Consider the following 27,996-nt stretch of genomic DNA (forward strand, 5'->3'; position numbering starts at 1 on the left):
CTAATTACTGAAAATCTTGTCCTGGCACCTCCAGGTCAGCAGGGCAGCCGGGGGCATCGCAGCCGTGCCTGGTGAGCAAAGCTCTCGTAGCAGGAGGTCTCTCCAGCACCCTTTTTTGGGTGTTTCTGAGCCTTCCCGGTGTCCTCAGCAGCATCCAGCTGGGCTTTCATCCTCGCAGAGCTCCTGGCTCCCTGGCGGCTCTTTCCATCCGTGCGGCTGCCTGGCACGAGGCCCCGCTGCGCGCCTGAGCCGCCCGCCCTCGGGATGCTTGGCACCCAGACAGGTCCTCGCCGCCTTTCAGAGGCGGGACACTTGCTCGGATGCTCACTCAGAGCTGGATTTGGGGCCCCCCCTTCCCACCCAGGGGGACACACAGCGAGCAGCTGGCTCCTTACCCTGAGCATCGTTAGCGTCGCCGCCGGCAGCGCGGACCACCGCTGGCGCAGGTGAGCCTCTGGCTGCGGAGCAAGCAGGAGCTGCTCCCTCCCCCCCCCCTTTTCCTTCCCCCGCGGAGTGCTTGGACAAATAAAGTTCGGAAAAAATCCGCGCTGGAGCTGCTGACTCCTTGTGCAAGCGGTTTAAAATAGGCCACGCTGTTCCAGCCCGGCGGCAGCCAGCTGGCCCCGACGCCTCCCCGCTGGAAAACAACCGGCACCGAGGACACGGGAGCCCTGCGCCCAGCCTGGCACCCTGGGACGTGCCCTGCCACAAACAGGGGGGGGGGCTGCGGGGCCACACGGGGCTGTTTATGGGGTGGGGACACTCGGTGACACTTGTGCTGGCATCACAGGGTGGGCGCACGCAGAGGAGCATCCTCTGAGATAACACCACCGTGGCTTTTCCCCTCCTTTGCGCCCATCTCTGCCCCCAGGGAGGACAAGGGGCACCCAGCCCATGATCCCATTGTATTTTTGTGTTTTTTTCCTACAACCCCTGGCTGCTGGCCCGGAGGGAAGCAGGCCCCAGGTGGGCTGGACAGCGAGGTGCTGCGGGGTTTAGGAGCGCGTCCCCCCCTGGGGCTACCCGGTGCCGTCAGCCCCGCACTGCTTTTCCCGTGCTCCGTGGTCCTTCGGGGACAGGAAGCTCTGCATTGTAAGGCGCCCTTCCAGGATTTCCTGCAGTGGCCCTCGGAGCAGGATGCGGCCGTGCACCGGGCTTCCAGGAGAACCTGTGGCCCTTGGGGGTGCTGGGGTGGCCTGGGGACCCCCCCCAGTTCTCCTTTCCAAGCCAGCCCCGGGGAACACCGTGTTCCCTGGGGGCTCTGCGGGGGATGGGACAGTTCCCATGGCATTAGGGAGGGCTGAGAGCTGGCACAGAGGTGGGAGCCCCCTCAACCCATGCTCCCCAGCCTGATCCTGCCCCTCCAGCAGGCTCAATCACACCCCCAGGCCCAGAAGTGTTGTGCAAAGGAGGCAGCGGGGTCCCCAGCATGGGTGGTTTGGCTCATGTGCTCCTAAAGGAGCTCCTCGAGCATCCTTTGCAGGAACTCCCAGGGGAGCGGGGACATCGCCCTGTCCCCAGCGTGTGTGTGAGTCCTGGTGGCACCTCGCCACCCCCCCGGCTCCTGCTGCTGTCCCCAGCTCGCCTCCCCCTCCCCGGCCACCACCTCCAGCAGCTGCTTTGCTTCCCCTGGCTGCTGTGCTTGGGTCGCTTCTGATCTTCCTTCCAACGTGGCTCGGGAAAGCAAAAACAGCCCCCCAGGGGGACAGAGCCACCAGGGCCGTGTGCTCCTGCAGCACAGAGACGAGGCATCACCAAAAACCTGCGGGGTTGCAGCATCCACCCCTGGCCCCCCACGACTTCATCTGCTCGTCCCCTGCGCCTGCAACGAGGCATTGATCGCCCGTGGCGAGGATTAATGGCCACATGCAAGTCTCCTCGGAGAGCTCAGCACCCTGGCTGGGGGGAGGAGGAGGATTTGGCATCTGGGAGCAGGGGGATTAGCAGCGATTTGTGGGATCTCAAGGAGAGAGGTGCCAAGCTCTCTTCGCTGGGCTTGCAGTCCTGCAGCAGGGGACCCCCCAGAGGATGCCGCGTGTCCCTATCAGCTCGCTGCAGCGCCCGGGTGCCCAAATTTAGGTGTGTGCACCACTCTGCGTGGAGGAGCCCGTGCTTACAGCGAGCAGCAGTGCTGCAGGGCCGTGGCAGCGCGCACGGCGCCCGCAGCAGGAGCGCGGCTCCCTGGCGCAGCGAACAATAAACAGCGCTCAGCGCTCGGCACGGCCGTGCTGGGAGAGGCTGCTGCAGGCCGCCAGCAAACACCGCGCTTCTCCTATTTATAAACACGGCGCTGCAGCGGGGCTGGGGCCCTGGCTCCGGAGAAGCAGCTGCGATTGTCTGGGGTTTCGCCCCGCTTCGTTGTCCCGCTGCAGCCCGCGGGGATGCTCGCGGAGAAACCGCGGGCGCAAGCGACCTCCTCTCCATGCAGCAGCTCTGAGGACGCTCCCTGTCGCAGCCAGGGGATGTGCACGGCACAGGATGCTGTATTTTGAGTTGGTTTGAAAGAAAAAGTGGCCCTGTGCTGCTGCGGGGGCACATCGGGTGTCCGTGCGCCCGCAGCAGAGGAGGGAGCTGCGTGATGGGGAGCACACACAACGGGACCATGCAGGGGCTAAATAAACCCCCTGGGTATGAGCTGAGCCTGCACGGCACCAAACGCAGAGTAAATCTGGAGGAGCCGGCCCTAGAGGTGCTCCAGGCAGAGCCGTGCAGGGAGGTGATGCCCCAAATACCCTCGGCGTGCCGGGGTGGCCGTGCCGCCGGCATCCCCCTGCCCCTCAGCAGGGCGAGCCTGCAACATCTTGTGTAACAAGGAGCGAGCATCAAAGGGAAATGCCTGAGCGCAGCAATAACCAAGGCTAACAACAGAAAAAAAAAAAAAGCGAAAAAAAAAAGCTCCTCTCCCCTTTCATTTCCCTCCCTCCCCTCTTGACCTTGAAGAATGCTGGAAGGTGTCATGTCATCAGCATTTCCCAGCCGCTCGGAGCTGGGGGGGGGGATTTTTCTTCCTTCGGGGCACCCTGCCAAGAATAACAGCAGACTCCAGCAGGTCGGCACAGGAAGGGAACGGCTGGAACCTGATTTGCAGTCAGACGCTCGGAGAGCCAGAACGCGTTTTATTGAAGAGGTCTCCGGGGAGGCATAAACCTTTCCAAAAAAAAAAAAAAAAAAAGCAAAAAAAAAAAAAAAGCCTTTCCGATGAAGCTGTATTTTTTTTATATATTAAAAAAAAAAAAAAAAGGCTTTAAGATAAACTTGCCTTTAGTTCACGCTGCTGGTGGTGATTTACTGGGGGCGGTGGGAGCGGGGAGGAATGCGCAGAGCTCGGGGACGGGGCCCCTGCGGGATCCCAGCCCAGGGCCCTGATTTGGGGACAGGAGCGCACGGATCCTGCTGGGACGGAGGAGCTTTGGCCTGATGGGGTCAGGATCAAGCTCCATGGATCCCTTGGGACAGCCGCATTTAGCAGCAAAGGGGACAGCATGCGAGCCTTGTCCCCGGGAAGGTGACATTGTTTGGTCACTGCGTGGATTAACGCGCAGGTCCAAGGTGTCCCCAGCGTCCCCCTGGGGGCTTGAGGTGTGGGCAGGTCCCCAGGGCATGGACTGCTCGGTGCTGAGGGCATCCGCGTGGCTGGAGGAGGCAAATCCCTCAAATCCCTGCTGGAAAGGGCTGGGGAACGAGCAGCAGGGCACAGGCAGCCTGCAGGGATGCGCTCTGAGCAGGCAGATGGAGCAGCAAAGGGGAAGGCACCCGGCCCACGTGGGTGCTGCAGGAGGGCCCTGCGGCTGCAGAGCGCACGGCGCGCTGGCGGTGCCCTTGGGAGGTGGGAGAAGGGCTCAGGAAAGCGCAGGGATGAGCTGGTTGTAGGAGGTTGGGTGGCTGGGGGTCACCTCCCCGTGCCTCAGTTTCCCCAGGGATGGGATGCCGCCGGTGGGAGCCAGCCCTGGGGATTCGGACCACGGGTTTCTGCCCCGTTATTCCCGCTAAAAAAAAACCTCTCCAGTTCCCAAGTTCCCTTTCCTCACCTGCTTCACCCGGCTGCCTTAAAAAGCCAAAACCCAACAACAAAAGGAACAAAACAAAACCACCCTGCACCGCTCGGCCAACCGCAGGCAAAGGAGAGGCTGCGCACCGAGCACTTCCACCAATTCTTACGGCTCAGACACCGGCTGCAGACCTTCAGCTCCGGCCCCGGCAGGGAACCTGCTGAGCTCCCGGCCCCTGGCCTGCTAATCTCCTCCCGCAGCTCGCTAAATCCCACAAGATGTTCCCAATATCGTGCGCCTGGTGCGCAGCGCTTCATCCCTGGGGACATCTGGTGCCCTCCCGAGCTCCGGATAAGCAAAGGGTGGCTGCGGCGGGCTCGGGGGGCTTTTGGGGTCCCCGGGGTCCCCGAGCACCGGACCCCGTTGTGCCACGGGGTCGTGGCGCAGCTCTCAGCTCCCTTTTAATTCCTTTCCCAGCTGCGTTGCCTCAGCGCCATGACCAGGCTGTAACCGGAGCGGGCCGGCGTTTTGCTGATGGAATGTGTTTCCACCGGGAAAATACCCATTTCTGTGGGAACATCTCCATTTTCGAACCGAAATTTTCCGTTTTCTTGGGGGGTGTGTGTGTGTGTGCGCGTGTGAATGTGCCTGAGCTGGGCTTTTCAGGGAGTTTTGAACTCCTCCTCGCATTTCTTTTGAGACGGACACAAAAGGGTCAGCTGTGAGAGGCCGGGGGCGCGCGCTGATAGAGGAGGAAAAGGAGCACTACGGAAAGCTGAGGTGCACGAGCTAGAAAAATCAAAGTCAAAAATGAATAAAGTGCCATATTAACCCCAAATATTCCTTCGATATGAATTTCAGACCCTTTTTTTATCCCTCGTGCTGCCTCTTCCCATGCTGCTCGGGCTTCCCAGGCATCGCCATGCCCGGCTGGGCACGAGCACCAGGTCTCGGCAGCTTTTCCGAGGGGTTTTCAGCTGGGCAGCAGCCGTGACCTCTGCTGGCTTGCAGGGCACCCAAGGCCCTGGGGCTCTGCTGGCCCCCCCCGGCCGAGGAGGATGGAAACCAGCTGGGGCGCGGGCAGCAGACAATAGGGGCTGCTGAGGCTGCTCTGCAGCGAGCTGCAAAGAAAGGGCTGCCCAAAATGCTCAGCTCCTGTGGGAAAACACGGGCTTGGAGGCAGCGGGGCCAAACGGGGGAGGACGCGGTGCACGGGACAAGCCCTGTCCTGGTGAGATTTGGTGGCTGAGCTGTCCCCATCCCCGTCCCTGTCCCCGTCCCCGTGGGCGCTGGGGAGGCGCGGGCAGATGGCATCTCCCGCCGGTGATCCACGGGCCGGGAATAGAAAGCTGAAACCGGAGCCCGCGTCTCCCCGTTGCATCTCCAGCATCATGTGAGAGGTCGCCTGCCCCCCCGGCCCATCCAGGCCTTGCCTAGAAATAGCCCCAGAGCTCTTGGGGCCGCGCTGCCAGCCCCACACGGCCCCGGCCTCGCAGCTGGTGGCCCCCTGGGGACGCTGCCAGGGCTCCGGGTGGGTGCCCCTTTGGGGACCCCCAAAGGCACAAGCCCCTGAGGATGCTGCAGGGCTCAGGACGGTGCTCCCGGATTTTTATGTTACTATTCACACTGACAAACTGCTTCTCCTTTTATTTTTTTTTCCCTTTCCCCCTCCCTTCTCTCTCCTCTCCACCCTTTTTTAATAGCAGCCTCTAACAGCCACACTCATTCTTCTTTGTTGACACGGCCCTTTGGCATCGGCGCTTGGCATTTGCAGAGCAGCTCGTTCTGGAAAGTTTAAAAAAAAAAAAAAAAGTGTTTTTTTTTTTTTTTTCTAATTAAAAAAAAAAAAATGCAGCCCAGCCCTCGTGCCATGCTGGGGGAAGCGGCTCTCTGGTGCCTCTCCGGGAGCGGTGCCGCGGGGCGAAGCACCCCAGGGGGCTAAGAGCTGGGTGCTGGTGGGGGCTCCAAACCTCTGCTTTGCTTCCCCGCACGCCCAGGCACACACACACACCCCTCCCTGCTCCCCTGGCCCCAAAACTCCTCCTCGGATGGTGACAAGTCCCTGGTGTCCCCCCCACGCAGCAGCGATTTCCTCGCCGCAGCGTCCTGGCAGCGCTCACGGGGCTGCAGTGGTTTTGCTGCTCCAAGGTTCAGGATGGACCCGGGGGCTTTTTTTTTTTTTTTTCCCCCACCTTTCTATTTCTGGCTCCAAGAAGCGCAGAGGCAGCAGATGTTCCTGCTCGCGCCAGCCGTGATCTTGGCTGAGAGCATCCTTGACTCACCTGCGAGGCTGCTGAAGGAGTGGGGAATGGTTTAGAAGCAGGGGAGAACCCGACAGGGCTTCTCCAGCAAAAGGATTAATTAAAATAATCACTTAGGAAAGTAAAAAAAAAAACAGGACACGGAACATTTAGAGCAGCAGATAAAGGACACATCCTAAAAATGTTAATAAAGCAGCTCCATCCACCTGGAAAGCAGCACCAACAGAGTGCAGAGTCCGGCCTTTAAAAAAATAAAAATTAAAAAATAAAGTTTGCGGAGGAAAACACAGCTGTTGAGCGCAGAGTTCAAGGTCGCTGAACCTCAGGCCGATGGCCCCGTGTCCCGTGGTGGCCACGCTGCTGGCTTCACCCCGGGCAGGTGACACGGTGACACCGGGGCTGGCCACCTGGGCGAGCCGCCTGCCTCCTGCCTGCGCCTGGTTGCGGTTGTGTGTCCCTGGTGGGTTTTTAATGGGGGTGATGGGGTTTTTCCAAGCGAAACCAGCTGTGCCACACAGCCCTCCAAGGGACTTTGGGACAATTTTGGGACTGCAGCAATTCCCAGGGTGTTTTTAGTGCCGGGTGCTTGCTGTACCCTGAGGCTCTTCCCATGCCGGTGCCGTGGCACAGCCCGGCACGGGGCGATTTCCCCCAACCCCTTCCCCTCTGTTGGGAACCCACGGCAGAGGTGGGAGCCCAGGGGCTGCTCTTCTGTCCCCGTGAGCCACGCGGGGCTGGGAATCACCTCCTGGGAGAAATCTCCCCCTTTACAGCCAGCAGACCCCGCGGAGGATTATCCGGAGGGGGTGGCAGGGAGGAGGGGGGAGCAGTCACACTGTCTCGAAGGCACTGCGTTGTTTGAAATGCTCTTTAAGGCACTCGATGACTCACAGCAACAGCTGGAAGGAATAAGCAGTTGGTAATTTCCATATTAACCTCCGGGTCCTGGGGCCGGGGAGCTGCAGCACGTGCCTCCCCGCGAGGGCACCGCGGCAGCTTGGCCACCGAGCGGGCACCGCCGGGCACGGATGGGGACGGGGATGGGGACACGGGGTGGCTCCAGCAGCGTGCGGGCTGCTGGCACGGCCAAAACTCTCCTGATGCAAGCTTGGGGGGGGGGCTGGCAGGGCTGCTTGGCCCCCGGGGGCTGTTTGCTCAGCACCTTGCACAACCAGCGCCCGCTCCCCAGCCCTGATGCAACGCGGCCACGCGGAGGCCGCCCGGCTCCGCCTCGCTCGGCTTTGCCTTCGTGCCAGGGGACACGACGGCGCTGGAGATGAGCTGCAGACCCCATCCCCAGCTTTGGGGTGGTTTTAAAAGCTCAGGATCCAACGGGGACCCTCCCCGGCACCGGCGCACGAGGGGGGAGCCGCGGTGGAAAATCCTGCGCCAGGCTCGCCTCCATCGCCGCGCGCCCCGGGGGACGTGTTTGCCGCCAGGGCATATGTTTTCAGTTCTTGCCGGGGCCGACTTGAGAAATTCTCTCTCCCTCCCAGCTTCTCTGTTGCAAAAAAAAAAAAAAAGAAAAAAAATTAAAAAAAAAAAAAAAAACAGCGACCGCAGGGCCGGGGCGGCGGTGGATGATAAATGAGCTGCTCTGTCCCCGCGCAGCCAAAGCCTGGGGAGCTGCTCCCAGGCAGGCTGCGCCCCACCGGGATGTGAGGGGGGAGCCAGGGGGCTTGTACCCCCCCTGGAGAGGCTTGGGGGGGCAGAAAGTTGTACGGAGGGCGTTTTGGGATGGGATGAGGAGGAGGGCTCCGGCCTGGGGTCCGTGAATGCAGCGCGTTGTTTCCTCGCCCATCTGCGGCGCAGGCGGGGGAGCATCTGTCGGCCCCGCGCCGGGGGTGGGCTGAGCCCACCGGGGGGGAGCGGGGCTCCGGCTGGGCAAGGGGGGGCAGCCCCGAGCCCTGCTCCCCACAAAAAAACCCACAGGGAGCAGAAGTGGAGGCTGAAGGGACAGCTGAAGCCTTCCCGTACCCGCTGCTGCTGCCTGGGGGCTTTTCCCGGGCGGGGGTCCCATCCTGGTGGGTCTCAAAGCGCGCACCCTAAAAAAAAACACGGCGAGGGGGGAGCCCCACGGTGCTGGCCGCGGGGTGCCAAGGAGAAGGGGCGATGCTGGGAGACCTTTAAAGAGCACTCCCAGCACGCGCCGCATAGAGCAGCCGCAACATCAGCCCTATAAATAAATAAACCACAGCGAGGCCCCCGCTGCCTGCCGGAGCACCCTGAAAAAAAAATAAAAAATAAAAAATAAAAAATAAAAAATAAAAAATAAACCCACCCCGTGCAGCCCGTTCCCCCCCGGGGTATCGTGTTCCCCCCTTCTGTGTCGCCTCCCCGCCACCGCCACGTCTTTATTGCCGGAGCCATCTGCCTGGAAACTGGATCCCCGTCCCCAAAGAGCCCCCCGTGCCCCCTGCCCGCGCTCCAGCTGATGCCCCCCGAGCTCTTTGATCTCACGGCCAGTTGCCGGCGGGCGTCGGATGGGCCGGGGGGGTGACAGCGAGGGCTGGCCGAGCCGGGGGGGGGGCACAGCACCGCTTCCAGGGCCACTTTTGGGGGCCAGGATCATGCTGTGGGGTGACCCCGAGGGTGGCGAGGAGCGGGGAGCTCCGTGCCAACCCAGGCACCGTTGCGGTGACTTGCCATGAACATGCGTCAAGCATCCCTAATTTTTATATATATTTTTTTAATATCCCTATATTTATAGGGTTTTTTTGCTCCCTAAGCCCCGGGCGCAGCTTGCCCAAGGACAGCAAAACGCTGGAGCAGCACTAAAAGCTGCCGGCGGGCTGGGAGGCAGGTAGGGAGGCTGCGGGGTGATCGCACGCCTGGCTGAAAGGCGGCCAGCTCCGGCGGAGAACACAGCAGCTATTTAGCAGCGAGCGGCGAGGCGCTGCAGAGTTTTTAGGATCGAGGGGGAAATGGGATCTGGTATCGAACTGGAACGGCGGCCGGGCTTTGAAATGGGAAATAAATTACCGGGGCCGGCCTGCCGTGGGGGCGCCCGGTTAAGAAGGACGGGTGCGCGGTGGTGTTGGTGACATCTGGGGGGACACGGCCCCCCCCATGGGACTTACGGGGTCCCCATAGGGCACAGCACCCTATAGGGCACAGCACCCTATAGGGCACAGCCCCCCCATAGGGCACAGTGCCCCCCTTGGGACATTGTCCCCCCCGTGGGACCCGTCCCCCCCACGGTGCCACTTTTGGGGTGCGCGCTGCCCCAAGCGCCATGGTACAAAGACGGGGTGCAGGGGGGGAACGAGGCATGGGGACCCCACACGGGCTCGGTTGCTGACACCCCCCGGGGGGGGAGCTCACTGTGTACCCCCCCCAGAGCCCCCCCACCATGTCGGGACCCCTCCGAGCCCCATGGGCTGCGCTTGCAGACGCCCCCCCGTGGGGTCCCGGCATGGGCAGGGGGGGCCCCCCCCGGGCAGATCTCGGCGGGGGGCGGCGCGGGGGGGGGCGGCCGGGGAGGGGCCGGGCGGGGGCTGAGCTGCGGCCCGACCCCAACTGCTCGCTGCGAACTTTTTGATCCCGCGCCGGTGGCTTTTTAATTATTTATTTCGTCAGGGCTTTTTTTTTTTTTCCTTTCTTTTCGACTTTTGCTTTTTTTTTCTTTTCCCCGCTTTTTTCCTCGCTTTTTTCCCCTTTTTTCTTTTGCTTTTTCCCCCTTTTTTCTTTTTCCCATTTTTTCTTTTCCCCCTTTTTACTTTTTCCCTTTTTTCTTTTACTTTTCACTTTTTACTTTTTCTTTTTTCCTTTTTTTCCTTTTACTATTTTTTTCTTTTTTCCTTTTCTTCTTTTTTTTTTCCTTTTTCTTTTATTCCTTCCTTTTTCTTTCATTTTCCCTATTTTTTCCTTTCTCTTTGTCCCTTTTTTCTTTTACTTTTTCTTTTACTTTTTCTTTTTCTTTCCCTTTTTCCCTTTCTTTCCCCTTTTCCTTTTTCTTTCCTTTTCATTCCTTTTTTCTTTTATTTCTTTTTCTTCCCCTCTTCTCCTTTTCTTTCCCTCTTTCCCTTTTCTCCCCCTTTTCCCCTTTCTCCCCCTTTTTCCTTTTCTCCCCCCTTTTTCCTTTCTTTTCCCACCCCCCTCCTTTTTCCTCCCCCCTTTTCTTCCCCCCCCTTCCCCTTTTCTCCCATTCCCCCTTTTCTCTCCCTTTCCCCCTTTCCCTCCCCTTCCTCCCCTTCCCCCCCCCAAATTTCCCAACCCCTCTCCCTTCCAACTTTCCCCCCCCTTCCCCCTTTCCCCCTTCCCTTTATATCTTCCCCCTCTGCGGCCGGGGGGGGCGGCAGCAGCTCCGTGTGTGTGTGTGCGCTCTGCGTGTGCGCCCCGTGCGCGCGTGTGCCGTGTGTGTGTGTGTGTGTGCGCCTTGTGTGTGTGTGTGCGCGCACGGGGGGGGGCGCGCCGGGCAAACCCGCCCCCCGAGCCTGCGTGGCCGCCGGAGCCGCGGGATGAGCCGGGGGCGGCGATGAGCTCGGCGGGGCCGGGGGCGGCGGCGGCGCCGCTCTCCCGCAAGCAGCGCCTGATGGCCGCGCTGGCGGCCGGCGAGGGGGGCCCGGCGGCCGCCGGAGCTCCGGCGAGCCCCTCTCCGGCTCTCTGCTGCTTCATCTGCGGCGGCGGCATCAGCCGCGGCAAGGAGCTGAAGCTTCAAGTCAGGCCCCCCCGCGACCACCGGCCCTTTTTCCCTTTCCTCCAGCACCAGGAGCCGGCGCCCGGCGCCCGCGCCGTCTCCGCCGAGGGCTGCGCGCTGGTGTGCGCCGTGTGCCGCTGCTTCCTGGGCGAGCAGTGGGACTCCTTCGAGCGCAGCCGCACGCCGGTGGAGAAGCGCATGTACTGGCTCAAGCGGCCCCACCAGTGCGAAGCGGCACCGGGGGGCACCGGGCTGCGCAGGGGGGCTCCGGGCTGGGACCCCGCCGCGGCTCCGGGACGCCGGGAAGACGAGGAGGAGGAAGAGGAGGAAGAGGAGGAGGAGGACGAAGGGCCGGCGGCTGGCTCCGAGCTCTCCGAGCTGTCCGACGCCGAGCCCCTGTCGGAGGCTGAGGGGCCGGGAGGCACCGGCAGGGCCCCCCCGGCGGCTGGGGGCAAGCGGGGGCCGCCGTGCTGCTCGTCGGAGGACAGCGAGATCAACATCACCAGCGAGGAGGAGGAGGAGGAGGAGGAGGAGGAGGGAGAGGAGGAGGAGGAGGAAGGCCGGCGGCCCGCTTGGGCGGCGGGCACCGCCTGCTACATCTGCGGCAGCCCCTTGGCGCCCGGCGGGCAGCACCGCGTCCACGTGCAGAAGCAGGAGAGGAGCTCGCCGGCGCCTTTCTTCCCTTTCCTCTGGCTTCACAGCCCCCCGCCGGGCGCCCAGCCCCTCTCTCCGGCCGGCAGCACCTTGGTGTGCCCCTGCTGCTTCGCCTCCCTCATGCAGCAGTGGCAGAGCTTCGAGCTGGCCAACGTGCCGGTGCTGCAGCGGCTCTACGTCGTGCCCCTCAACGCCACCGCTGCCGCCGCCGCCGTGGCCCCCAAGGGTCGCCGAGGGCCGAAGGAGGATGGGGCGAGCGTGCCACCAGCACCCGAAGCTTGCTACCTGTGCGGGGAGGAGTGCGGCAAGGAGGCGAGGCCGGTGGCGGCCAAGATCACCAACGGCAACGCCAAGAGCACCATGCACTTCCCCTTCCTCAGCCTCCTGCCTTGCCCGCCCGGCGCCAAGGGGCTGAACAAGCACTGGGAGGTGAGCAGCTGCCGCAAGTGCTACGGGGTCCTGCAGGACCTGTGGGCCATGTACAGGGCGTGCCACAACGAGGAGCTCATCGCCTCGGTGCAGAGCTTCCTGGGGAGGTACCACCAGGTTTTCTCCGCCGGAGAGCCCGGCGGTTTGGCCGGCCACCCCGGCGGCAAGCCGGGCCCCGGCTCCGTGTGCTACATCTGCGGGGCCGAGCTGGGGGCAGGCAAGGAGTTCCAGCTGAACGTCAACCCGCCGGGGCGTTTCGGGGAGAAGGAGCCCTTCTTCCCCTTCCTCACCGTCTACCCGCCCGCCCCGCGGGCCCGGCCGGCCGATTCCACGGGGCTGGTGGCCACCTGCGTGCTGTGCTACCACGACCTGCTGGGCCAGTGGCTGCAGCACGAGGGCAGGAACTCGCAGCACCCCAGCAGCGCCTGGTCGCGGCAGTACAAAGTGGAGACCTTCGTCTGCTTCTTCTGCCGCCAGGAGAAGAAGCGATGCCTTGGATTAAAAGCGGTGCAGGTCGCCCGGCTCCCCGTCTTCCTCTACACCCTGCGCGTGGCCAACAGCCTGCTGGTGGACGACGGGAAGCAGCTGACCATCGGCGCCTGTGCCGACTGCGGGGCCGTGGTCCTGGCCGGCAAGAGCGTGGCCCCCCCGGAGCTGCTGGCTGCTGCGCCCCCGGCTCTGCTCCCCAAGGTAAGGCGCCGGGCCCCGAAACCTTCCCTCCCCACCTCTCCCTCCCCACCCCTTTCCCCCTGCCGGGACGGTTCTGGCACCGAGCGGGAGGCAGGGTGGTGACAGATGGATGCTCTCCTTTTGGGTTCAGTCCCAGGGGGGTGAACGCTAAGGGATGGGGTGCCTTTAGCAATGAACTTTTGGAGCCCTCAAGCCGACAAGGAACGGATCAAAACCTTTCCAAGAGGCTCGGGAGAGCCAAGACCTGTCCGCTTGCAGAACCATATATCTGCGCCGCTGGCGCCGGCTCTTTTGGAGCCCCGCGTGAAGGAGGTGGGGTTGTTTGTCCTCCGAGGTGGCCAGAACGGAGGAAATCCTGGTCTTGTACCGCCCGCAGTCCGGGATAACCAGGGAGCCGAGGGCGGGCTGCCCGTGCCCGCCACAGCCGGCATCCTCGGGAAATTCCTCCGGCCGAGGGGAGCGCGCAGCCAGCCTGCGCTGCCGAGGAAACTTCCCGAGTTATCTCCGGTTTTATAGGGCGCCCGAATCAAAGGGTTTCCTCTCGGAGAAACCCGAGCCCTTCCTGCAGCTGGGAGGCTGATGTGCAGGCTCGGGGGCGAGCCCAGCGGGGTTACGCGGGGCGCCGCGGGGGCACCGCCTGGGAAGTTGCGCCAAGAGCAAAAAAGATTTCCCTTGGAGTTCGCCTTTCTGGTGGGACGGGGAAGCTGCTGCTCCTACCCCGAATTTCCAGCTCGTGGGAGCGTGGCTCCTGGAGAGCAGCTGCTCTCTATCTGCAGGCCAGGCCCCAGACCGGGCTCTGTAAAATACCAGCATCCCAAATCCCCAAATTACTTTTCAAAGCCTTTCGGCTCCGTTCGGAGCCAGAACCCCGCGGCTCTCCGAAGCGCTGGCATTTTCTTTAGAAATGCAAAACAGCCCTCCCGAGGCAGCGCTCCTTTGCTCTCCTGCTCTCCCCTGCCCCATTATTACAAAAATAATTTCCTCGTGGCTCCGTGTCCGGCCGTGCCAGGGGGACCCCGCCGGGACCCCGAGGGTGGGCGCAGCCGTGCCAGGATGGCACGGGAGGTGGGCTTGGCACCGGCGAGGGGAATCCTCTGGAAACCCGTTGCCTTCAAGAGGTTTCCCCTCATCATGGGGGCCTGATCCGGGCTGCTCATCCATCGGGGTGGCTCGTTCGTGGACGAGGATGGTTCGTTCCCAAGCTCGCCCTCCTGGGAGGCTGCTCCCAGCTGATGCAACTCGCAGCGCGCAGGGGTTCGAGGTGGAGGCTCACGGGACACCGGAGCCAGGATGCTTTTGGGGTCGTGCTTGTGGCTGTTCTGTCCATCTGTCTGTCTGTCCTGCTGTCTGCAGGAGCTGGTGGCACTCACCCCGTGCTGTCCGGTGGCCGCAGAGGGTTTGGGATCCAGGCGAGGGGTGCCCACCCCGGGGTGCTGCTCCAGAAGGGGTCAGGAGGGTGCAGGCGGTGAAGGGAATGGGATCCACGTGTCCCCAGCGGGTATTTCCCACCTCTGTCCCTGTAGGGTCCCCAGGCCACAGCGTGGGCACGTGGTGCTGGTGGCCGTGCTGGTCCTGAGCTGCTCTGCCCCAGCTCGGACTCCAGCATTTGGTGCTCGGGGATTTCCTGCCCCTTTCCCCTGGAGCCGGGCATTTCCCGGACACGCATCCTCGTGTCCTCGTCCCCAACCCCAAAACTTCCCCTTGGCTCCCGCCTGCAGCCCCGCGTGTGACCCGAGCAGCTCCGAAAAGCTTTTGTGTGGGGTCAGGAGGGGCAGAGGGGGAGGAGGAGGAGGACGCCCAGGGTGTCCTGGGGAGGGGATGCCATTCAATTCCTCCCTCTTGTTCCGTGCAGGAGCTGCTTGGGGAGGGCAGGCACCGCTTCAGTTTTTGGGGCTCTTCCAAGTCCTGGGGGGCACTTTTGTGGTCCCCTCACCGTCTCCCTCCCCACCTTTACGCTCTTCCCACATGGAATCAGGCAGGATCCTGCTGGACCAGGGGGCTAAACCCATCGCCCTGCCCCTCCTCGCAGCTCTGCTGCTTTTTTTTTTTTACCAAATCTTCATGTTTTTTTTTTTTTATTTCCCATGCCCAGGACGGACACCCCCTGCACCCGGAGCTGGTGGCTTGCTGCTGCCCTGCCCGCAGCTGGCTGACCCCATTGGTTTCGGGTCTGGACCCCAGACCCGGTGCTGGGTAACTGCAGCCAGATGTCCCCGTGGAGGTTGGGTCCTTTTTGGGGCAGCTTGGAGCTGCTAACGAGGGAACCCAGCACCCGGAGCTCATTAGGGGGCAGGCAGCTCATTAGTGGGGTGGGCTGGTGCCTCTGCTGCTGGTGGGGAGGTGGAGAGCAGGGGGGGGGGCAGGTCCTGCTCAAGGAGGCTCTCTTGGTTATCTCCAAGCCCCTTGGGGCTGCCACAGCCCCTGCTTTTGGCTTTTGTAGGGTGGATTTGGGATTGTAGGGCGGATTTGGGTTTGTAGGGTGGATTTGGGTCGGTGTGGGTGTCTGCTGGCTTGCCACCCTCGGTCCCCTCTGAGGTGCGCACCAGGAGAGCGCATCCAGCTCTACCCCTTGCAAGGGGAATTTGGGGGGCTGCCTCATTTTGGGGGGGGGTTGCTGCATCTGGGGGGGCTGCGGTGCTGCTGGAGGGTGCCTTACAAACAGTGAGAGCCAGGCAGGTGCAGGGGGAATTGCTCCGAGCTCACCAAAAACCGAGCAGCACCCACTGCTCTCTGCTTGCTGGCTGAACCCCCTGGGGGGGCTCCGCACCCTGCTGTGGCTCGGGGAGAGCCGCTCCTGCTGCCTCCAGGTGCTGCCGACCCTGCACCTGGGGAAATCCCGCTCCTTAAGAGGCTTTGCTGCCTCCTCTCATCCCCATCCTCCATCGGGTTTCGGAGCGCTGCCTGCTGTCACAGCAAGGCTCTGCCCTCGTGTCACCGCCGCCACCCGCGGGTGTCCCCAGGAGGAGCCCGGCCCCAGGAGGAGGAGGAGAAGATTTGGGTCTGGGCGAGGTGAGAGCCTGAGGCTGAGCTTTTCCCTGCTGCAATTACGGCTCCGGGGCACGTCGGGGCTTGGCAGAGGACCCCTGGTTCTCCTTGTGGGGTGGCACCCAATCCCAGCCCCACAGCGGTGCAGATGATCCCGATCCCTGCAGGGTTTTGCCCCTTCCTTTAGGGCCGTGCCGCGGTAACCCCGAGGGGAGCCTCCAGCTGCTGGGAGCATCCTCCCCCGGCCTTTTAAAGAGGTTTGGGGCAGACATCAAAGAGCTTCCCTGCCAGGTCCTGAGGAGTGCAGGCAGAAAGGATGCTGCGAAAGCCAAGCCAGGAGGCGGAGGGCGAAGCCTGATCCTCCTCCCCGCGCCAAATTCCTGGGGAGGGCCCCAATCTCCAGGTGCGTGGCAGCAGGAGAAGGGAGAAAAACCTCTCGGGATGGGTCACGGGCCGGGGACCTCTGTTTTCCGTGCGTCTTTTGTTCGTTTTGAAGCAAACTGGAGAAAAAAAAAATCTCCCGGCAAAGCGGGTGAGGTGCCAGCACCAGCGGCTGCGCTTTCCCTGCCAAGCTGGCTGCTTCTGCGGCTCCGTGTGCGGGCTGCGGAGGGGGGCACGCACCGGGGTGCTCCTGGGAGCGTGGAGGGGCAGAGCAGGTCTCGCTTTCACCTTTTTTTTGGGGCTTTTTTTGGGGTCAGCGAGATGGAACCTTGGCTGGTTACGTCTTGCGCCGGTTGTGCCGTCGCTGATTGTAGCGGATAAAGAGCAAAATGAGGCCGAAGGGGTTTTGAGCCAACTTTTTGGGGATAAACTCGTGGTGTTTGCGATATGTGTGTGTGTGAGAGATGTTCGCAGCGAGGCTCGCCCCACGTTTTGGTGAGGGAGGCTTTCTCCTGGGGGGTGGCCTCGGGAACAGCCGCGCCCGGCGGTTTCGGCTGAGGTCTCGGTGAGGGCTCGGAGGTGGCACCAGAACCAGACCATGACTTCATGGCTCGGGGCACGGCCTCCCGCTGGGTCGCGTTCCCAGATGGCGAACAAAGAAACAAGGCTGGGAAAATGTGCCTCCTGCTTCTTCCTGCCGATGAGGTCAGGCTGTTTGTCCGCACTTGGTGCGCGCGAAGCTGGGCTGGAAACCCGCAGCCCTCCGCGCCCCGTCCCGCTGCTCAGCCCCTCTCCAACCCCCCCCTGCTGCCCCTGCCTCCTCACCCCGGGGTGCTGGGGGCTGCGTCTGGGGGCGAACGTCCTTCAGCCGTGCCCGGGGGGGGAGAGCAAAGGTTTTTTTTCCTTTGGCTGGCCTGACCTTGCCGTCCCAGCTGTCCGAAATGCCAGCGATCCCGTGCCGCTGCCAGCCGCGGCGTCCTGCGGGCCTCGTGCTGACTCCACAGCTCACCAGCTGGCTGCTATATATTTTTTTTCTAATCCCTCCCCACCTTCCCTCTCCCTTTCCCAAAAGCAGCAGCAGCAGCACCGCAGGGGGGGGACCAAACGCTGCCTCTCTCCTCCTGGGACACGTGGCAGGATTTGGAGATGCCCCCTCCCCACAAAGAGCGAGGGAACGGCTCCTTTCTCAGCTTTCCCTTCATCCTCTCCCCCCCCAAAAAAAATAATAAATATCCCCTGCAATCCCCACCACCACCCTGGGAGAGGGAAGGGCCGGGCTGGGCTCCCTTCCCCTGCAGCCGCGGCGGTGCAAACGCTTTCGCAACCCCGGGAGCATCTTGCAGCAGCTCCGGCCTCCCTCCCCGCGCCTCCTGCGGAGCTGCTGCCAAGTGGGGAGATGGGGCAGAGGCACGGACAGCTCTGGGATGGACGGACAGACGGACGGACGGACGTTTTGTCCAGGAGCTTGGCTCTGCTCCAGCCCTGGGGGCTCCTTTTGGCAGCCGCGTCGGTGCCAGCAGGAGCCGGGTGGGGGGTTTGGGTTGCTCCCCGCTGGCACCCTCGGCGCAGGGACAGGATTTGGGATTTCCCTGGGACCTGCTGGCACCACGGCGCACGCTGTCCCTGCAAAGGGACATCAGCCAAGTGGCTCTTGCTGGTCCTGTGCTGCTGGGCAGGATCAGGCCAAGTGTTGCCCTTCCTCTCTGGTTGGGGTGGGGGCTGCAGGCTGGGAAGGGGACACCGAGCCCCCCGCAGCCTGGGGGTGGCGTGGCGCCGAGGGTGGGAGCCTTGGGGACGTGTGGGGGACAAGTTCCCTGTTCCCAAAGCCGTGGGGAGGCCCCGCTGAGCTCAGCAGCGCCTCGTGCAGCACGCACAGCCCGGCCCTGGCGTGGGGACAGGGCCTCTCCGCGGGGAGGGGACCGGCGCGCCGTGTCGGTGGCAGGCTCCCAGCCGCGCCGGGCTTCCCTCCGCTGCGAGCAGCTGGAGGCGGGAGCCCTTCCAGCGGCACAATCCTCCCCGGGCCCCAGCCCAGGGCTCTGACAGCTCCGTGTCCCCCCCGCCGTCGCCGAGACGGGCTGCGGAGGCGCCTCCTCGAGCGTGCCTTGGCCGCGGGGGCAGCGGGTTCCTCGCGCAGGGCTGCGCCGGCGCCGCCTTGCAGCAGGTGCTGGCCCGGCACAGCTTGCTGCGCCAGCGTGCTGCTCCTCGCCTGCCCTCCTCGCTTTGCACCCCAATTTTCCAAATTGCATCGTGCCTCGAGCCGTGGAGAGCCCGGTTCTCCGCCCGGTGGCACCCGGGGAGGACGCACGAGGGGTGGTGAAGGCCCTGGATCATCAGCTGCAGAGCGAGGCTGGGTCAGGCAGGGGGATCCTTTTTTTTTTTATTTTATTTTTCTCTTTCTCCCCCCACCCCACGGCACTGCGAGTGCTGCTGCTGGGCTTTAGTAGCTCTCGGGAGGCTGAAGTCATCTGTTTATGCGCGGCGCTGGCGTGGTCGGAGCAGCAGCTGCCCCGGCTTCCCTCTCGGACCTGCTCTGAGCCGTGCCAGGGCACGGCGAGCACCGCGGCCACCCCAGGCTGGTTTGTGTCGTGTGCTGAGCCCTGTCCCACGGGGGGACGCGCGGTGGCACACGTGGAACGTGGCTGGGGGTGCCCGCACTGCCCTGCAGCGTGGTGCTGCAGGTGTAGGAGCCTTCTCCAGCTGGAGGATGGCTGAATTCTGCTTTTAGGGTAAATGCAGGCACCCGTGCTGCCTTCCAGGCTGCTCCCAGTTGCACCGAGGACCTGGCTTGCTCCCAGCTGTGCAGCACAACCCGGCTCGGTCCCGCGGCATACCAGTGAGCCAAATTTGGGGCAAAACCCTCTGGGTTTGGCAGCGTGCACCCGTGCAGCTCCGTGCCATCGCCCTCCCCGCAGGAGCTCCCGGTGCTGGGCTCGGTGCCTCGGGATTAGCTCGGCCTCCGGCGTTGACTCAGGCGCTGTGCACAAACTCAGGAAATCGCCGTCTGGCCCCGCGCTGCCTCTGCCCCGCGCCTTCCGGCACGGTCGGCCACGGCACAGCGCTGGGGGGACCCACAACAGGGCCCCCCCCCAGAGCCAGCTGCTGCTGGGGCTCTGCCTGGGGTTAAAGGGCTCTTGGTGGGCTCCGATGGGGGGCTTTGAGGGGGGGCTGCCCCATCCTTTGGTGACTTTAGGTTTGGGGGAGTGGGACCTGCTGCTGGGGGGCGGCTCGTGCGCCACCGCTGTGCCGGCTCACCCGGAGCGCATCCCTGTGAGGGGTGCTGGGGACATTCCTGACCCGTGGGGACATCAGAAAGGGACACCAGACCCTGCAGATACGAGGGGGGAGAGGGGGGATCCCCTCAGCCGTGCATGGCCTGTGGGGGTACCCGGGGACACCTCAGCCCCCCCCCCGTGACCCTCCTCGAGGCCGTGTCCTGGCACCGTCCCCGGCTCTGCCCCCGGCACCTGCCGCTTCCTCCGACGCGGGGCCGGGCGATGCCATCGGGGTCTTGGCAGGGACCTCGGAGCCAGGAAGGTTTTGGCGAGGTGTCGGCCTCCTCTTTGGAGGTTTGCAGCCGTGTTGGGGCTGCTGGAATGGGGAGGGCCGGACAGACGGCCGGGGAGGGTCGGACAGACGGCCGGACAGCTGCGCCAGGCGTCTCCGGTGCCGCGCGGGGTGGGGGGCGCACAGCAAACTGCCAGCACCAAACCCCATCTGCCCGCAGCACGCTGCTGGAAGGCACCGGGCACCCGAGGGGATTTTTGTCAGATGCTGACCAAGTGCTGGTGATTTCAGCTATTAGCCTGGCCGGGAAGAAATCCACGTTTCTATATCGATGCGCGCGCGATCTCCCGCCCTCCCTCCTCGCCCTCGCCTCTCCAACAGCTGCGTTTTCTTCTCCTTCTGAGTTCTCCCGAAGCGCAAACACGGCGAGGACAAGGCCCTTCAGTTTGCCCGGGAGGTCCCGTGCCAAGGTCAACGCCACGCAGGGGGGGGGGACGGGGCCCTGGGGCTGCCGGGTCCCCGGGGAACCGGGACCGGAGCCGCCTCCGGCTCGCCTCCAGATGCCCCGGCTGCGGTGTCTCCGGAGGGGGGGCCGAGCTCCCTCCTGCCGTCTTCTGTTTCCAGTCCAGAACATCTGCACAGTAACTAGGAAATCTGGGCTTTCTCCGTGTTCTCAGCCAGGTCCTGTCACTTCTTTCCTCTTCCAGAAAGGGCTTTGGGCCTGGTGGTGGTTGTGTTGTTTTTTTTTTTTTTTCCTTCCTCCTTTCCTGCTGGTGCAGTGTAACCTGCTCCTCCCTCGCCGCTCGCCCTGGGTGTCGGGGCCGTGCCTGGTTTTTGCTCCGTGTGTTTGCCGCAGCTGCTGCAAGGGGGAATTGGGGAGCCCCCACTGATCCCCCTGCTCCTGGCTCTCCTGCAGCCCGGGCTTTGGTTTCCCCATGGGGCAGATCCTTGGGGGTGCCAGGAGCTGTCCCCGCTCCTTCTCCTTCGGGCTGAGCCTTTTCCTCCCTTTCGTTCCCTTTGCTATTTCCCCTCTCTGCCCTATTTCTGGCCGTGCTGGCCCCCTGCCCGGCACCCTCCAAACAGAAAGAAAAGCTCAGGGAGCGGGGAAGGAGGACAAAGCCCGTGGGATGCCAGCAGAGGCTCGATCCCAGCTGATGAGAGGGCATTCGGGGCCACCACACGTCCCCGGAGAGCCACGGGGGTCCCCGCCTGCCCTGTAGGGTGGCTGCACGGGGTCAGGGGCGAGCTGGGGACTGGGGGCACCCGGAGGCACCGCAGAGGAGCCGGGTGCCACCGTCTGCTGGCCGGGCACCTGGAGGGGCCGTGTGCCATGGCACCGTGCTGGGGACAGCCGCGCGGCGCTCCCAGCTGCTATTTCTGGCGGCCAGGGGCCAGCTCCCGGCAGCTGCTGCCCTTTTATTTTTAATTCTTCCCCCCGCGGGACAAACGGGGACGGGGAGAGGGACGAGGAATCCCCCTCCTTCCCCCGGTATGGGCAGCGAGAGAGCTTTTGGGATCTTTCCCCGTTTTTGCCTTGCTCCCATCCGAATCCCAAATCCGGATCCCTTCGGTGGGCGACCCTACAGAGAGCGTTGGGTTGGGGTTAGGGGGTGCCGGGGAGGGGGCCGGGGCGGGGGGGGGAGGTCCGGTTTCTCCCTTTCCTGGAGGAATTAGGGAGGCCACATGCTGCCAGCAGCGTTTGGCTGGTAGAGGCAAGCGGAGGCTCCGAGGAGGCGAGCAGGCGTCCGCACAGATGGAAATTTGATCACCCACGGCTCAACAGATTGTTTGATTTATTTTAAAATCAAGCAGATGGCTGCAACAGGAGTTTGTTTAAGTTCAGCTCCGAGCTGGGCCAACGGCCAGGATACTCGAGGGGGGGGGGGGGGGGGGGGGCGATAGGGGAGGGGGGGGGGGGAGGCGTGCCAAAAAATGCTCAATGACTTTGGTCAGCAAGCACCTCGCCTCCTCCTCCCCTCTGCCTCGCTGCAGCTCCCTCGGGCACCCCGGCTCCCCCTCGTTTTGTGTCCCTGCCTTCATCCCTGGGCTCGGGCAGGCTGCTTTGCCCCTCGCACACACTCCTGCCCTCGGGTTTTCCTCCCTGACTTCTTGGTGGGGTCGGATTCCCCCCCAGCCATCCCTTTGCCCTGCCCCTGTCGCGCTTTTGGGGTGGTTTCGGGGGGTCTCCGGGCTGGGAGGTGAAGGGAGGAGGCTTCCCGGGGCTTTTCTCCTGTCCCCTTCTCCTCCACGTCCCATGGGGAGCTTGGGGACGGATCTGGGGTCCCAGCTGGGTGCCAGCGGGGCTGTCCCCACGTGTGGCTGTCCCCCTGCAGAGGGACAGCTGGGTCCCCACGTCCCAAATCAGCGGTGGAAACAGGGTGGATTATTGCTGGGGGGGTGCTTGGGGCGGGCTGGGGATGCCCCCAACACGTGGCCGTGTCCCCTGCTCACGGCTCCGGCCACGTTTGTGGCCTCGCTGCCATATGGCAGGCAGGGAAGGGGCTGGAGGAGCTGGTGGGGAAGGAGCCTGAGAATCGCTAAAATGCCATAAATGGCCTCATTTAGGGGCACGGGGGGGGGGGCTTCCCATGCTCAGGAGCCAGCGTGGAGGTGACCTGGGGTCCTTGGCACGCGTGGCCACGTCCCCTCACCCTGCCAGGGCACAGCAGGGCTGGGGATGCTCCCCCTTTTTGGGGACAAGGAGCTGGTGGTGGCCTCACTGGGGTGCCCGGGGGGATGCTCGGAGAGCTCGGGGTACCCTGGGGGTGTCCCTGTCCTATAAAGGGGGGGGGCTGCGTGCCCCCACCGGGGGGAACGGGGTGGGAAGGGGTTAAGGCAGGCGAAGGAAAACAAGAGTGCTGCAGGGCCTGGGTGGCTGACAAGCCAAACAACTGTTTTTGACTCACTGCTGCTGCCTTGCCAAGCGCAATTGCTTCCACATTCCCAGCCCCTGGCTGGAGGGGTGCGCGGAGACGTTGGCTTCTCTGGAGGCTGCGGGGAGGGAAGGGGGATGCCGGGGGAGGGGGGGGGGATGGCAGCATGGGGGGGTGTGATGGGGGGGGTGCCTGGCTCGGCACTGCTTTTTCTCGGCTCTTCTCGCCTTTTTTTTCCCCTCCCCGTGGAGCAGCACGGGCAGGCGGGGGGGCGGCGATGCTGCCGGGGCCGCTGGTGCCAGCTCCCCGTGGAGCATCCCCTGCACCGGCCCCAAAGGTGGCAGTGGGGTTGGGGAGGGGGCTGTAGGGCACCCCAGGGGTTTGGCTGCCCTGTCTGGGTGCAGGGGGGCAGCAGCAGCCCTTGGTGCCCCCCCCTCCAGCTCCTGGGTTCCCGTCTCCACTGGGGATGGAGCCCCCCAAATCCCCTGGTGTCCCCATTGCTGCCCCCATAGGGACAGGGCATGACCCCATTACACCCCACACGGTGATGGGGAGCACTGGGGGGGGAGCCAGGCACAGGAGGGGGTAAATCTGGGGGGGGCAAATCTGCCCCAGCAGCTCCCAGGCTGTAAAATCCCAAGGCCCCGGGTGCTGGTGCCATCGTGCTGCAGGCAGCGAGAAAAAAAGTCCTTGGAGCCCAGGCTCGGTCGTTGCAGGGAAGGTTGGAGCTTCTCGGGGTTGCTGCTTTGTGGAGTTAATTATCTTCTGAGTCTGCTTTTTTATTATTTTTTTAATTTTTTTTTTTTTGTTCCTTGGGATTATTTCCTTGGCAAAGCAGGCGTCGTTTCCAAGCGCTGAGCTCTGCTCGCTCCGAACCCCTGGCTGCTAAGGAGGAGATCCTGCTCTTAAAAAAAAAACAACTCGTCCTCCAAAAAAAAAAAAAAGCCACAAAACGGAGGGGATTGGGGCGATTTGGGCCGGTTTGGGCTGTTTTTGTGGAGGATACACCTCGTGGGGGCGGGAGCAGATGGGGCTCTGCGGTCACCTGTCTGCGTTTTGGGTACGTCGTGCCGGGGGTCCCTGCATGCCGGGGGCTGTGGTGCTGGGGATCCCGCCTGGGGGGATTTATCCACGGGGGATAAACGGGTGCCACCTGGTTGATCTCACCCTGCTGCCACCCCAAGGAAGGGATCTGGCGAGCCGTGAGCCCTCGGTGTCCCCACGTCGAGGCAGAGGGGTGCAGCACCGTGCGTCCCCGCGCTCCCCGTCCCCCCGTGCCACCCTGGGGCTGGGGGGGCACCGTGCTCCAGGCTGTGCCCCGATTTACCCTGGGGAAGCTTTATGGGGTGCGTGCCCCCAATTTTCTGCTTGCACCCCCTTTTTTAACAGGATGGATGGGCGAGCGAGCAGGATGCGTGTGGTTTTAGCCACCGGGGCGCATCCCAACCTCTAATTCTTCCCCTTGCACCCTCCCAATGCTCCCCAAATGCCAGGGGGTGCCCACGTCCACGCGCGTGCAACAGGAGGAACCTCGCCGGCTCCTGCTTGGGGCACGAGGAGGCAATTCCAGGCCGGGATCCCCTTGCCGAGGCCGCAGCTGGGGCCGGGGAGCAGCAGCAGCAGCGCAGGGGCTGGCTCGCAGCGGCTCTGCCTCCTAATGTGTTTGCAAATCCTCCCCAGCTGAGGGGATTAAAGCCGGCATCTGGCTTGCTTTATAATATTAAAACAAAGGGAGTTGGAGGCGCCATCGGCGAGGGAGGGAGGGAGGGAAAAAGAAGGAGGGAGGGAGGGAGGGAGGGGGCTGCAGCCCTGCTCGCCGAGGTGTAGCTGCTGGGAAAACATCGCAGGAATCCTCGCGCGCCCCTGCCCCAGCCCCAGCCCTTCCCGGGAGCTTTTCCTGGGCACCAAACCAACCCCGAGCGCTCCTCGAGGCGCATCGGGGACAGCTCGGGGACACTGGGGCCATCCTCACCCCCCCCGGCGGTGCTGCGGGTGTCGGAGGCGGGTGGGCTGGGGGGGGGGTCTGGGGTCTCCACGAGCCTTTTGCAGCCTCCCCTGCGCCGCGCTCGGAGCAGCAAGAATTCAGGAAGCCGGCGCGCGGCGAGTGCCAAGTCGGGGCTGTACCGCAGCCAAGCCCCTGCTTGTTTTCTCGTCTCGCTGGAGCCAGCGAGTGACCTTATTAGCTGAGGGGGCAGCCGCCTTATTAACGCACATCTGGCCGCGGGGAGGCCGCACAGGCCCCGCACTGTCTCCCCCCGCCCGGCCCTAACCCCGCCGTACCTTGCAGGAATGCTGCCGGGGGGCTCGCCCGGGGGCTGGCGGGGTGGTGGCGGGGCTGGGTTTGCTGCTGGGGGGCAGGATGGGGCAGGCGGGGTTGGCAGATTATAATTTGGGGTTGTAATCCGGGGAATGGGGGGGCTGGGGATGTCCCCCCGAGCACAGAGGATGGGCTGGTGGTGTTCCCGTGGGGGCTGCCCCGGCCCCCTTGCGTGTCGCCACAGCCCCTTTCTTCTTTCCTATGGGGCTGGCTCTGCTTTTTGGGGCCCTGCTGGGAAGATTTTGGGGAGATTTCCCCAGCGTGGCATCCTCACATCCCAGAGAGCAACCTGGGGTGGGCAGCGCGCATCCCCTGCGCCCTGATGGTGCCGTTCCCCTACACCCCCTTCCCAAAGGGTTTCCCGGGAGCGCACACCGGCACCAGAGCATCCCAAACCTTTGGGGTCTCCCCGCTGGCTCCCCCCAAACCTGCCCCATCCCCATGGGCACTCACCCTGCCTGCACCCCTGCCTCACCCCATGCGCAGGACGTGCCCGGGGAGCCACCGACCACCCACCCACCACCCCCCTGCTGGCACCCGGCACCGCGGCGCTTCCTCTCCCCGGCTATAATTATCCATGAGCCAGGGAATGTGTGGGGGGGACACCCTAAATCTGCTTCGCCCCGGTTCTGGCGGAGCCCCCACGGGGTTGGGGCTGGGGAGCGCGGGTGCCGGGCGCCTTGCCCGCGCCTCCGCCGCGCAGGGCTGCCCTTTGTCCCTCTTGGCGTGCTCGGCAGCTCGGCAGCTCTTGGCTTCTCCCTCCTGTTTTGGAAATTCAAAACATTTACAGGGCGGCCCACTCGCGCCCTCCCTGCCACGGAGCGAAGCATTTGGCTGACTCCCCTGCTTTCCTTGGCCGCCGCTCCCTCTTGTTCAAGCTCTGCAGGGCTTTTTCTCCACCCCCACCCCCTTTTTTCTTTTTTTTTCTTTTTTTTTCTTTTTTTCTTTTTTTCTTTTTTTCCCTTTCTTTTTTTTTTTCCCCTTCTTTTTATTTTTTTTATCCCATGGTGTAAGCTCACACAACAACACGCAGGAAAAACCATCCCTGGGGAGGGCAGGATGCGGCCCCACCAGCTTGCCCTGTGCGCTCCGACCTTGCTCCTTGCCGGGAAGGGCACCCCGTGCCGGGCAGCCAGGGCAGCACCAGGCAGCCCCAGCGCTAATGAGCTCTGCCTGAGCAGCAGGATTAATTAGCTCGGGGCGGGGGGAGAGGCCGTGAGCATCTCCCTGGTGAGCGCAGAGCGGGGTCGGTGCGCCCTGGTGCAGCCCTGGCACGGTGTGGTGCCACCAGGGCCATTGCTGGGGGCTCAGGGGTGCTGCGGGGGCCGCATCCTGCACCCCCCCAGCTGCAGCTTTCCTGCTGCCCTCCCCAGGGAGCAAAAGGAGCCAAAAAGAGCCAAAAAGAGCCACGTTTCTTCCCGAATCAGCGCCGTGGGGCCGAATGGGGAGAGGAAATCCCCGAGCGACCCAGCCACTGGGAAGCCGCAGGAGCTGTGCTGGCTCCTGCCCGCTGCTTTTTCCTCTTTTTCCTCTTTTTTTTTTTTTTTTTTGCACCAAAGCACGTGGAGGGGAGGGATGTTGCGGCGTGTTTGTCCCTGTGTCGTCCCCCCCCCCCCAGGGATGGGAGCTGAGGATGGCACCGGGATGCCCCCTGTGGGGTCTGAAATGGCCCCGATGGGGACGGGGTGGGAGCAGGGGGTGGGTTTTGGGGGGGTGGGTGCAGAAGGGGGGGCCCCGAGGGGGCGAGCGGGGACGTGGTGTGGAGGCCTGGAAGGTCGCGGGGACGCGGAGCCGGAGCTGGAATTAGCCGCTAATTGCGCCGTGCCTAATTACAGGGAGCGAGCAAATCACCGCGGCGCTTCAGAGAGCGCCTGACACGGAGTAACGAGGATAATTAGCAATCAGGCAGGAAGCTGCCATCCCGCACGCCGTCCCCACAAGCCCTGGGGAGCGCCCCCCCCTCTCCAGCCCCGCCGCCTCCCTCCCCACTCAGTGCGCTCGGGGGCTTCTGTCCCCACGTCCCCACGTCCCCAAACAGGGCACCTGCCTCCTGAACCCCCCTGAACCCCCCCCTGAGCCCCCCATGGGGACGCAGAGGGTGGCACACGGACGGTGGCTGTGCCCCCCCGAGGAAAAAAAAACCCTTTGGGCTCGCCGTTTTTTTTGGGGAGGGGGCAGCAGCGGCTCGGGGCGCACCGTGCGCTGCGCGGTGCCGGCGCTGCATTAACGCTGCCTGTCGCTAGAGCGCACCAGCAGCATGCTGTGACACCCGCCAGGGCCACCTGCACCCCCCCCTCGACACCCTTGGGTGCCCTCCAGCAGCGGGGCAGGATCCGCTCTTCGGTCCTCCGACCCCGTTCCGGGTCCTGGTGCCCCCCCCGGGGATGCTGGGGGTCCCAAATTTGCTCCCCGTGGCATCACCCGCGGCACTCAGGGATGGCAAGGAGCGTTGTCCTCTGGATTAGCCTCGCCTTTGAGTGCTGGCCCCTCATTTTGGGGACAGTTTGCAGCCTTTTGGGGCTGGGCCGTACTGGGGGGGCTCACACCACAGCCCCCAGCCCCATGTTTTTGGAGGAGCATCCTCAGGGCATCGCCATCCCCGGGGCTGCCAGCCCTCTCCCCGCCCGTGCCAGCAGCTCCGTGCCCCCCTCCCGTCCCCTCCTGCCACCGGGGGTGACATGGGCAGGCTGGGGACCCCGGGGGGGCTCTCGCTGGGCACAAAAATGTCCACCCCAAACGCCCCCCCCAAGGCATTTGATGTTTTTTGTGGTGGTTTCGCTCCAGCTCCTGCTTTTCCCAATCCCTTCGGGGCCTCCTGCAGGGGTCTCAGCGGGGACAGTGCCCATCCCCAACCCGGCACCCATGGGGACACCCCCTCTGCCTCCCTCCCAACCCCTCCTGGGGGTGATTTTGGGGCAGCTCCCCCCCCTTTGGGGCTGCGGGCACCCCAGGGATGGGTGCGTGGGTGCCGGGAGGGGCAGGACAGAGACCACCCCCAGCAGCCTGTCCTACGTGCTCGTCTCCTTGCCTCCTCGACGCCTTTTTTTTTTCCCCTTTTATCCCCCCCCCCTCTTTGAGCAGCTGTTCCCTAATAAGCTGTTAATGATGATACAGTAAGTAGGAGCGGAGAGTCCTGCGGGAGCTGCCACGATTTGTGTAATTGGTCTCGGAGGAGACAAAAGTATCTAATATTTACACGCCGGTATTAGTCCCCTGGGAGCGCTGTCTGGGCTGGCACGGGGGGGGGTTTAGGGTCGGGATGGGGGTGGGAAGC

General features: G+C 63.7%; 1 protein-coding gene across 4 annotated transcripts in view; it reads left to right on the forward strand.

The window, feature by feature from the left end:
• The first annotated feature begins 10,610 nt into the window (after positions 1-10,610).
• GSE1 (Gse1 coiled-coil protein) overlaps positions 10,611-27,996 on the forward strand; it is a 91,828-nt gene continuing 74,442 nt past the window's right edge. For 2 of the 4 annotated variants that reach the window (XM_068693039.1, XM_068693042.1), the window contains exon 1: positions 10,629-12,662. In XM_068693039.1, coding sequence (XP_068549140.1) covers positions 10,728-12,662 — 1,935 coding nt within the window. In that variant the 5' untranslated portion in view covers positions 10,629-10,727. Of the gene's footprint in view, positions 12,663-27,996 lie in introns of all 4 variants that reach the window. The other 2 variants (XM_068693041.1, XM_068693043.1) reach the window with 2 other exon arrangements.

The sequence above is a fragment of the Anas acuta genome, chromosome 10, assembly GCF_963932015.1.
Source record: "Anas acuta chromosome 10, bAnaAcu1.1, whole genome shotgun sequence".
NCBI lineage: Eukaryota > Metazoa > Chordata > Aves > Anseriformes > Anatidae > Anas > Anas acuta.